An 11,288-nucleotide genomic window follows, 5' to 3' on the forward strand; every position below is an offset into this window, starting at 1 on the left:
GAGGCTCAAGCTGCCCCGGGCCATGCGGGTCCATCCGTCATTCCACATCTCCAGAGTCAAGCCGGTGCGGGAGTGTCCACTGGTCCCTGCAGTACAGCCTCCACCGCCACCGCGGTTCATCGATGGAGGTCTTACCTACACGGTTCGTCGCTTACTTCGTTCCGGCCGTCGTGGGAGAGGGTTACAATACCTGGTAGACTGGGAGGTCTACGGCCCAGAGGAGAGATGCTGGGTCCCGGCCCGACACATTCTGGATGACCCTCTCATAAGAGAGTTTCACTGCAGCCACCCTGACCAGCCCTCCAAGGGGCCTGTGCCCACGGGGGCTACCCAGCCGAACTCTGCTCCCTCAGACATCGAGGAGGAGCCGTCCTCCAACCAGGACAATTCACCCGCCGATGAGGAGAGGGCGGAGATGTCGGAGGAGTATTAGGCCTCCCTCAGATCCTCTTCGCCAGCGTGGCGATGGCTTTGGGACGTCAGGAGCCGTCCCTTAGAGGGGGGATTCTGTCACGGTTTAGCGCCACACTTTTCCTTAAGTTATTTTCATCCTGTCTGCCTGTCTGTATTCTAACTGTCCTGTCATTTCAGATCCTGCTGCACGCCCCCTTCATCAGTCACTCCCTCCTCGTCAGTCCTCATTTCTTGCACCTGGCCCATCCCTGTCTCACCTGTTGCACATCCCCTCATTAGTCTTCACTACTTAGGTCCCCTCACTTGCACTTGTCCCCTGCCAGATTGTTTTGTGTTTTTGAACCTAGCTCTCCAGCATTCCTTGTGTGTAATCTGTAGTGACCTGTTAAGTAAAAGAATCGTATTCCGTACCTCCGCCTTCCTGAGTTGTGCTTTTGGGTCCTTGGATTATCGGGCCGTTACAAACGGAAACTTTGTATCCGTTATAGAACTTCTCAGCAGATATGACCCTATATAACGAGATAGTGAAAGAGGTCCACGACGCAGAATTTTATTCGGTAATAATGGACACAACTCAAGACATTTCCAAAGTAAATCAACTCAGCCAGGTGCTGCGCTATGTAACAATTTCAAAAGATGAAAATGACACTCCGTTAGAGGTCAAAACACATGAAAGCTTCATGGGTTTCCATGCAGTGCATGATCAAAGCGCATCTGGTTTGGAGAAAGACATAGTTGGCCTTTTAGAGAAGAAGGGTATTTCTGTCAATAAATGTCGAGGACAGGGATATGATGGTGCAGCCACAATGAGTGGGGCGTACTCCGGGCTACAAAAACGCATCTCAGACAGAGAACGTAGCGCCATCTATATTCACTGCGCTTCTCACAATTTAAACCTCGTCCTGATCGATGCATGCCAAAATGTAACAAAGGTAAAAGATTTCAATGATTCTGTGATTCTTCAAAGCAGGGCCTACACTTAAACGGCTATGCCCGACACGACGCGTTGGGCATCCCGGCATGATGCTGTGCGCTCTCTCCGCTTTCGCTTTAAAGACGTGATGAAAGCACTGACGAAAATATGTCTATTGTCCAACAAAAAGGAAGAGTGTGCCGAGGGACTCAAACACAGCATGGAGAATTTCGAGTTTGTCCTCCAAACAGTTATACAGGGTAAACTTCTCGAAACTGTAAATGTTGTTTCACAGAGCCTCCAGAAACAGAATGTGGATGTTTTGCAGGCAAGCGAATATCTAGCCGGTGTATCGCAGAGCCTTGCTGCACTCAGAGGGGAGTTTCAAAGCCTTAAAGAAAGAGCCCAAGATCTTGCCCAGTCCTGGGGCATTCCTCCCACATTTCTTCAAAAACGCGCCAGGCGCACCAAGAGGCATTTCGATGAGTTATGCGAGGATGAGAGGCTGCTGGATCCCGAGGAACACTTTAAAGGGTCAGTGTTTTACCAGACTGTAGACATAGCCATTACACAGGTCACCCGTAGGTTCAGTGGAATGCAAGAGGTGGCAAGGAGGTTTGGGTTCCTACGCCCACGAGAACTCCTGTCAAAGTCAGACAATGATATGTACCAGTCAGCGAGTGCCCTTGCTGAGCAAGACTCTGACGACTTATCCGCGGACTTCCCAGACCAGGTGCTCGCCTTAAGACAGGCGTTAGAGTTCGCCATCAGGGAAATAAAAAATGGCTCAATTCATGATTTAGCGAACACGCTAATAATAAAACACAACTCCATACTATCAAGTGTGTCTGATGTAGCCACGGCCATCAAATTATTTCTGACAATACCCGTGACTGTCGCAAGCGCTGAAAGGTCATTTTCCAAGCTAGAACTGATCAAAACATATCTCAGAAGCTCCATGTCACAAGAGAGGCTGTCAGGTCTGGCCATCCTTAGCATAGAGAGTAAACATGCGCGCAGTTTAGATGTAAAGAGCGTGGTTAAAGCCTTTGCACACAGATTTGCTAAAAGACGCGCACATGTGTATTCAAATGCAAACCTGTAGAAAGTAGCCTACCGGTGTATCGACTATATGTAGGCATATTTGTTATGTTGTTGTAACATATGTTCTGTTTGAGCTGTTCGATAGGCCCTAGCATATGTTTTTCAGTTGGAATACATTTGTTCTCTGTTTGAGCTGTTTTTTCTGATTGAATGCATTTCCCTCAAAAGAAAAGCTTTGGTCCTGTTCGTTTATCTTTGGATAATGACCGCTGGACAATACATTATCCCTTACATATGGGGGGGGGGTCTCTCAGGGTTATTCTGCAGGGGGGCCTCATGTGTTTCCGTTACGGCACTGACTGTATTTACGCTCATCCTCAGCAAGCAGTTAAGGTTTCGCCAACTCCTCGTTTCTCAGAATAGAACCAGAGTTGGTTTGTCGCTAAGTGAGGAGAACCGGTGAGAAACACGAAGAGGTTGGTGGTGAACCGCGTGCTTCTACTCAGACTGAAGCCTCCAGGCTGCTCGGGGTTTGCAGAGGGACGGCTAGCTACAGCGGCTAACGACTGAGCTTCCTTAGTGCAGAGCCGTGCTTCTAACCTCCAACATAGCAAAGAAACTACACTCATTACATGTACCCTTAAGGGAGGCGGAGGAACGGCTAAACATGTGACACACTAAAGCAGAGAGAGCAGGAGAGGTCGAGAGGGAAGCCATCGCTAGCTGCTAAGCTAAAGTACGGGAGCTCAACTACGTGTGAACCAGTGGCGGTTCATCAATAGAGGGCGCTAGGGCGCCGCCCCTCTTAAAATTTTGCGATAAAAAAAAAAAAAGAATTATTATATACCAAATAATTGAAATAAGAAATATACCGTGTTGACGCGCTAAATGTGTGTGGGAGAGCGTAAGCCCCTGTCAACAACCAGTTAAATGTGACCAAATATAATATATCGCCGTTCATCATCACTGAGGAAAGCCCCTCCCCTCTCGGGCGCCGGCCAAATGTGAGTCTATGGAAGCGAGCAAACATTTCAGGGGCGTTACGGCGAGGACAGCTTCTCATTGGCGGATGAAACAAGAATCTTCGGGCGCATAAAAGTGCGCCCTAGCCAATGACATCGTTTCTTATTTCAATGTGATTGGACTATGCGTCGAATCAGAGACCTTCATCATTCCCTCACAGCCCATACAGCTCCCACGCAGCTATCACGTATCTTTCCCACAGCAGAACACATGTTGGACATTGTCAGATTTGGGTAGATATCACATCAGACTATAACCTTTTCTAAAATACCAATTCAACCCCCAGCGTGTGTGTGTGTGTGTGTGTGTGTGTGTGTGTGTGTGTGTGTGTGTGTGAGCTCCAGGCTAGAGCATCAAGGTGGCTCTTGGCCTTTTGTCTGTTGATGAGCCATCAAGACCCACAAAACATAGTGTTTTGTCTGTAGTATGAAGCCTGTTTGTAGTCGATATTTCCCCACATCTTATCTGTCTCTCTCTATATATTTATCTGTAGGTTGGTGTCACCATCCTTGGACACACCAGGGAACGCGTTGCCTTCAAAGACCACCTCACCAGTGCCTCCTTACTGCAGGGCCCCCAGTTTAAATGTCTTTACAAGCAGTGGGGCCTACTCTGTCAAACACCCAATGTAAAATGTGATGTCTCTCTTTCTGAATCTATTCTGCTCTAAACCTCTTTCATGTGAGGCTGTGGGCACCTCTTTTATTCTGTAAACCTCTGAAACCCAACCCAATGTTTCTTAAACCATTCTGCTCTGAACCTCTCATGCCCAAAGTTACACTTTGTTGATAGTTGTTATTGGACAGTGTTGAGCTCTGTGTTGTCTTGAAATAAAGCTTTGTTTTTTAGAATATTCTACTCAAAGCCTCTTTTCTTCTCATTGTGAGGTGCTATTTAAACCGCGCCGCCCAACTGCGCCCCCCCAAAAAAGAAATTAACCAGCCACCTGTTGTGCAACTCGTTCAGCAGGAAGAACACACACACACACACACACACACACACACACACACACACACACACACACACACACACACACACACACACTAGCAATGCTGTGAAAGCTTTAATTCTGCTGGGTTCTTCAAATAGGAATAAAACTGCACACATACAAATTGAAGCTTGAAATACTGGTTTATCACTCGCAGAAGTATTTTTTTTAAAGAGTAAAACAAAGTTCACATTCACAGCGCCGCTCCTCTTCCTGGAATGAACCACAGCTTGATAAGCCCTCCCTCTTCCTCCTGCTCTCTAACACAGCCGCTGGACTCTGTCCTCTTCCCTCCCCTTCAGATCTACAGCTTTACAGATGGGTGTAACCAACATGGTGTGAAGCAATAGAGCTGACGCGCCCCGTTCACTGAACATCACGTGTTGTTCAGATCAAGTCAAAGCAGAGTCGTTTCTCAGGAAGTGAAACTCAGACAGTCGTTGCTACTGAGAGCTGAAATGGCGCAGCAAGGAGTTCAGCTGGATCGGGAAAGCTTCTCTTGTTCCATCTGTCTGGATCTACTGAAGGATCCGGTGGCTACTCCCTGTGGACACAGCTACTGCATGAACTGTATTAAAAGCCACTGGGACGAAGAGGACGGTAAGAAACTCCACAGCTGCCCTCAGTGTAGGCAGAGCTTCACACCGAGGCCTGTCCTGCTGAAAAACACCATGCTGGCAGCTTTAGTGGAGGAGCTGAAGAAGACTGGACTCCAAGCTGCTGCTGCTGATCACTGCTATGCTGGACCTGAAGATGTGGGCTGTGATGTCTGCACTGGGAGGAGACGGAAGGCCTTCAAGTCCTGTCTGCAATGTGTGATCTCTTACTGTGAGAAACACCTCCAGCCTCATATTCAATCACCTGCCTATGAGAAGCACAAGCTGGTGGAGCCGTCCAAGAAGCTCCAGGAGAACATCTGCTCTCGTCACAATGAGGTGATGAAGATCTTCTGTCGTACTGATCAGCAGTTCATCTGTTACCTCTGCTCTGTGGATGACCATAAAGGCCACGACACAGTCTCAGCTGCAGCAGAAAGGACCGAGAGGCAGAGAGAGCTGGAGGGGAGTCGACTAAACATCCAGCAGAGAATCCAGGACAGAGAGAAGGACGTGAAGCTGCTCCATCAGGAGGTGGAGGCCGTCAATCTCTCAGCTGATGAAGCGGTGGAGGACAGCGAGAAGATCTTCACCCAGCTGATCCGTCTCCTGGAGAACAGAAGCTCCGATGTGAAGCAGCAGGTCAGATCCCAGCAGAAAAGGGAAGTGAGTCGAGTCAAAGAGCTTCAGGAGAAGCTGGAGCAGGAGATCGCTGAGCTGAAGAGGAAGGACGCTGAGCTGAAGCTGCTCTCACACACAGAGGATCACAACCAGTTCCTACACAACTACCCCTCACTGGCACCACTCAGTGAGTCTACAGACTCCACCGGCATCGACATCCGTCCTCTGAGATACTTTGAGGACGTGACGGCGGCTGTGTCAGAAGTCAGAGATAAACTACAGGACGTCCTGAGGGACGAGTGGACAAACGTCTCACTGGCAGTGACTGAAGTGGACGTTTTACTGTCACAAGCAGAGCCCACGACCAGAGCTGGATTCTTAAGGTATTCACGTGACATCACTCTGGATCCAAACACAGCAAACACACGGCTGTTATTATCTGAGGGGAACAGAAAAGCAACATCAATGAAGGAACAACAGTCTTATTCTAGTCACACAGACAGGTTCACTGGTTGTTATCAGGTCCTGAGTAGAGAGAGTCTGACTGGACGTTGTTACTGGGAGGTGGAGAGGAGAGGAGGAAGAGTTGATGTATCAGTCTCATACAAGAATATCATCAGAACAGGGTACAGTAATGAATGTGTGTTTGGATTCAATGACAAATCTTGGGCGTTAGATTGTGGCAACAACAGTTTTACATTCCGGTACAACAGCATCAGCGCTCCCGTCTCTGGTCCTCCGTCCTCCAGAGTAGGAGTGTACCTGGATCACACAGCAGGTGTTCTGTCCTTCTACAGCGTCTCTGAAACCATGACTCTCCTCCACAGAGTCCAGACCTCATTCACTCAGCCTCTCTATGCTGGAGTTGGGTTTTATTATGATGGAGCCACTGCTGAGTTCTGTCAACTCAAACAGACAGAAGTGATTTAAGGGACAGCAGGTTCAATTATGTGTTTTAATTCTTAAACTGATGTTATTGTTCGAGAGCTGATTTCTCTTCACCTGTCAATCAAACATTGTGGGCGGTGCTTTGACGTGTTCTCATTATTGTTGTGTAGATGTTTGAGCTCCTTCCTGTGTCTGTTTAGTCGTGGAGGCTCTCACTGCTCATGGTCATCTTTGTTGACCTGAACTCATATTTCTCTGCAGGAAAATGTAAACTTCTCTGATCTCTAAATGTTTGATGAATATTGTTGTTGATGTATTTGTTGTTGTGTCTCTTCCTCTGCATGGGTCTTAAAGAGAGAAAGCACCAGAGCTTCTTTATCCTAGATATTTTATTCTCACCACTTCCTGTAAAGTATTCTATCTTTATATGTGTGAGACTAAATGTTGTTGTTGTCTGAATCAACATACAAATGATGTACTATGTTGTATTATAAAATAAAGTATCATGATCATAATCAATAAGGAAGTCATTCACTATTATTTTACATAAGTGAGATTCAGGTGAAACTAATTTAACAGACTTTACTGATGGGATGTGAACAAACTGAAGGTTTACATCAGGGGTGTCAAACTCATTTTCACCCCGGGCCTCATCAGCATCATGGTCGTCCTCAAAGGGTTGTAACTGTAACACTGTAGACATTTAACTCCTCCCAGCATCATGTTAACTGTCTTTGTATCAGATTATTGTTTATTCAAGTGTACAAATATTGTACATGCATTTATATGAATGTAAAAATATATGGAAGCAAATTTCTCTGTTACTATGACAGAAGTCCATTTAATTTAGGGTTAAGAAACCCACATTACTAAATTATAATAAATATACAATTATAAAGATCAAACTTAAAACAGAAGAAAATAACAAAGACAAAGATCAAACGCACGTTGTTATTATATTAACTTTCTTTAAAGCTTTTTTGTCACAGTTGAGAAAGACATAACTGGTCCAACAAGTAATTGTGAGCAAATAAAGACATGCATGTGGTCTGGGGCAGTGGTTCAACTGGTCTGGGGCAGTGGTTCTACTGGTCTGGGGCAGTGGTTCAACTGGTCTGGGGCAGTGGTTCTACTGGTCTGGGGCAGTGGTTCAACTGGTCTGGGGCAGTGGTTCAACTGGTCTGGGGCAAAGGTTGAACTGGTCTGGGGCAGTGGTTCAACTGGTCTGGGGCAGTGGTTCCACTGGTCTGGGGCAAAGGTTGAACTGGTCTGGGGCAGTGGTTCTACTGGTCTGGGGCAGTGGTTCTGAACTGGTCTGGGGCAGTGGTTCTACTGGTCTGGGGCAGTGGTTCTACTGGTCTGGGGCAGTGGTTCTGAACTGGTCTGGGGCAGTGGTTCTACTGGTCTGGGGCAGTGGTTCTACTGGTCTGGGGCAGTGGTTCTGAACTGGTCTGGGGCAGTGGTTCCACTGGTCTGGGGCAGTGGTTCTACTGGTCTGGCTGCAGGACCCACCTTGACCCCTTCATGACAAGCTGAGATCCAATGTAAGGAACATTTTCAACTTCTCAAATTAATTTAATGATATGGTGCAGTTTAAACCTGAGAAAGTACACAATATCACAGTATGCCAACACACATTTTTTTTTAATAAACATTCCCTTTTGCACTCAATTAAAACCCAAAAAGTGCATCTTAAGGACATGAGGTAGTACAACACACATAATATTTGTATAACTTCAGCCTTTTTAACAGACTCAGTGTTTTCATGCACAAACATGGAATAAAAAAGTCGGTAATGAAGCTTAACTATCACAAATAGTCCAATGTGTAAAATCATGCAAGTAAGACGTGTTGTGAACGCAGCATTGAGGAGTGTGAATAGATGGCGCTCCGCTGCATAAAACAATCTCCTTCAAAATAAAAGCACGTAAAAAATCCCCTTCAAAATAAAAGCCCATGCAAAGGTCCGCGATTCACTGAAAACGGGTCCATGAAGCCACATAAAATAACGCGGCGGGCCTTGAGTTTGATGTGGTTTACATGATGAATAAAGTCTTTCTTGTTTCAAGAATGAACAAAGTTCTTTCTTCTTTCGTCTTCCCAAAAAATGCCCAAAATATAAAATACAGTTACTGGCAAACATTAAAATGTGACGCCCACCAAAGTGTCATCACGTGTGTTGATGTGCTTTGGTTTCCTGTGTAGCCGCCATGTTTTTACAGTGTAATATGACTCTGGTATGTTCTAGAAACAGTTTGATAGCTGGCTGACGCGCCTTCACTGTGTGTGTGGGGTTCATCCCGGCTTGTCTCCAGCAGGGGGCGGGGTTACGCTTTGTCCATCATTGTTGCTGAGAGCTTGTTCTTCACCTGTCAATCAAACAATGTGGGCGGTACTTTGTAATCTTATTATTGTTCTGTAAATGTTTGAGTTTGTTTAGGTGGAGCTCAGGGAGGTGACGTCAGGGGAGGCCTCACCTGTCATGAAAAGTAGAAAACTAAGAGGTTGTGTATTTATTATGTGTCCCTTCTTGACCAGCGATGACTTGTTTATCTGCATGTCATCATTCCACCGCCCAGATTATTAGTGAATTTAATCCATGACAAGCCAGAGTTCACAGCAGGAAGCAGAGTTTCAGTCTTACATGCTTCTCTGTGCTTCCATTAGACAAGTTCCCCACCCGAAACCCTACAGAGACTGTCTGCACACGGCCACTGGAGTTAATTAAGTCAAAAGTAAACACAAGAAAATACAAAATAACCTCATGAAAGTTAACACCACCAACACAAAAGTGCAACAAAATGGGATAATTAAATGTGGACTCTGTCATCTAAAGCTGTATTAGTCAAATCTTTTATCAGATGATCATATTGATTTATTCTGTCTTACTAAAAGCGGGCCATGTCATTGTAACGACGCACCGCCTATCGCTAAGGCTGAGCCCTACAGAGGAAACTCATCTCTTTACCCTTTCGCTAAGGCTGAGCCCTACAGAGGAAACTCATCTCTTTACCCTTTCGCTAAGGCTGAGCCCTACAGAGGAAACTATATATATTAATATATATATATATATATATATATATATATATATATATATATATATATTAATATATATATATATATATATATATATTAATATATATATATATATATTAATATATATATATATATATATATATATATATATATATATATATATATATATATATATATATATATATATATGTCTGTTGTATGTGTCCACACAAGAGCTAAACATCCCACCTGTCCTCAGCATGAGTTCTCAGTTCGACCACAAGGGGGCACAACAGACTTTCAGACAGACTTTGAATACTACTGTTTATTTACTAAGTCCCTGTTATGACTGGTGAACCAAAGGGGAAAAAACACAGGACTCAAACGCACGACCCAGACAGCAGCATTAGGTGGAAGATATATACTAATATACTGTATATTGATAATGTATACATGAAAAACTTGAAAGTTCATGACCTGGAGATTGCCCCACCTCTCAGGGACAACCCTTCATATTCAGTCACATGTGACGTTAAAGACCGTTCCATAAAAATAGGAAATTACACTTCCAAGTCAAATCCACACGCAAAGAAAAAAAACAAACGCAGAATTGTAAAGAGAAGTTGATTTGTCCATATTGTTATAAATAAATGCTTTCTAAGACATTATGATTTGTTTTTGCCCTCATTGTAGTTTTATTAAAAGTGTTACTTAATGTGTTAACAAGGCAAATACCTACAACTGTATTCAGGATGACAATAACTCTTCATGTGCGAACTGTATTTGTTTTATGTTTTGTCCTAACTTTTCCCGGTGGTCCTGAATGCAACACCCAAATGGGAAGTGCACTCTCAGTGAAGGAGGATCTCCACGGGGCGTCTGTCTGAGGATCCGGATCACGTTTCTGAAGTGTTCACGTCCACTCCGATGAGAAGGAAACATCCGTTCCGTGTGTTCCGGTGATGAATCCTCGCGTTTATCTGGTCGCCACTCTGCTGATTTGTTTTACTGATTACGCTCACATACTTTTACTGAAGGAACTTTTTACTGCAGCTTGAGCATTTTTTACAGTGTGGCATTAGTACTTTTACTGAAGTAAAGTATCTAAATACTTCTTCCAGATATGTAAAGGGTTAAAGTCTGAAAATGGGCCCAATGTATTTAAAAACCTTCCATCAAAACACGTCCTTTATTTAGAAGCAGAGTTACGTAACAGGTCAGACTTGAACCCTCAATCACTCAGAAATCTCTGAAGTGAAGCGTGATGTGAGTTTGTGTCACACTTTGGTTTTAAATATGCAGTGTTGGAATCTAGTTTACGCCTACCAGAGGGGAGGAGTTGGAACAGCTTGTGTCCAGGGTGTGAGAGGTCTGCAGTGATCTTTCCAGCCCGCTTCCTGTCTCAGGAGGTGTACAAGTCCAGGATGGAGGGCAGGCTGCAACCAATAGTTCTCTCTGCAGACTTGACTATCCGCTGTAGTCTGTCTCTGTCCTGTCTGGTGGCCGATCCAAACCACACAGTGATGGAAGAGCAGAGGACAGACTGGATGATGGAGTAAAACAGGATCAGCAGGTTGAACTTCCTGAGCTGGCACAGGAAGTACAGCCTCTGCTGGGCCTTTTTCTGGATGGTGTTGATGTTGGCGGTCCACTTCAAGTCCCGGGAGATTGTGGATCCCAGAACCTGAAGGACTCCACTGCAGACACAGGGCTGTTGTGTATGGTGAGGGGGGGGTTGTGTTGGGGGGCAAGGAGGGTGAGGAGCTCGGACATCAGGAGGAACCTT

The 11,288-nt window shown here is 45.2% G+C and overlaps 1 protein-coding gene across 1 annotated transcript; it reads left to right on the plus strand.

Moving 5' to 3' along the window:
- Positions 1–4,807: 4,807 nt before the first annotated feature.
- Positions 4,808–7,003, plus strand: LOC306733672 (tripartite motif-containing protein 16-like). Its single transcript, XM_079214951.1, has one exon. The coding sequence runs from the start codon at positions 4,841–4,843 to the stop codon at positions 6,527–6,529; it is 1,689 nt and encodes a 562-aa protein (XP_079071077.1). The 5' UTR covers positions 4,808–4,840; the 3' UTR covers positions 6,530–7,003.
- The last annotated feature ends 4,285 nt before the right edge of the window (positions 7,004–11,288 follow it).

Source organism: Taurulus bubalis (assembly GCF_910589615.1).
Source record: "Taurulus bubalis genome assembly, chromosome: 3".
Classification (NCBI taxonomy): Eukaryota; Metazoa; Chordata; class Actinopteri; order Perciformes; family Cottidae; genus Taurulus; species Taurulus bubalis.

Coding starts and splice junctions, on each gene's coding strand:
- LOC306733672 (XM_079214951.1), top strand. CDS start 4,841: ATGGCGCAGCAAGGAGTTCAGCTGGATCGGGAAAGCTTCTCTTGTTCC.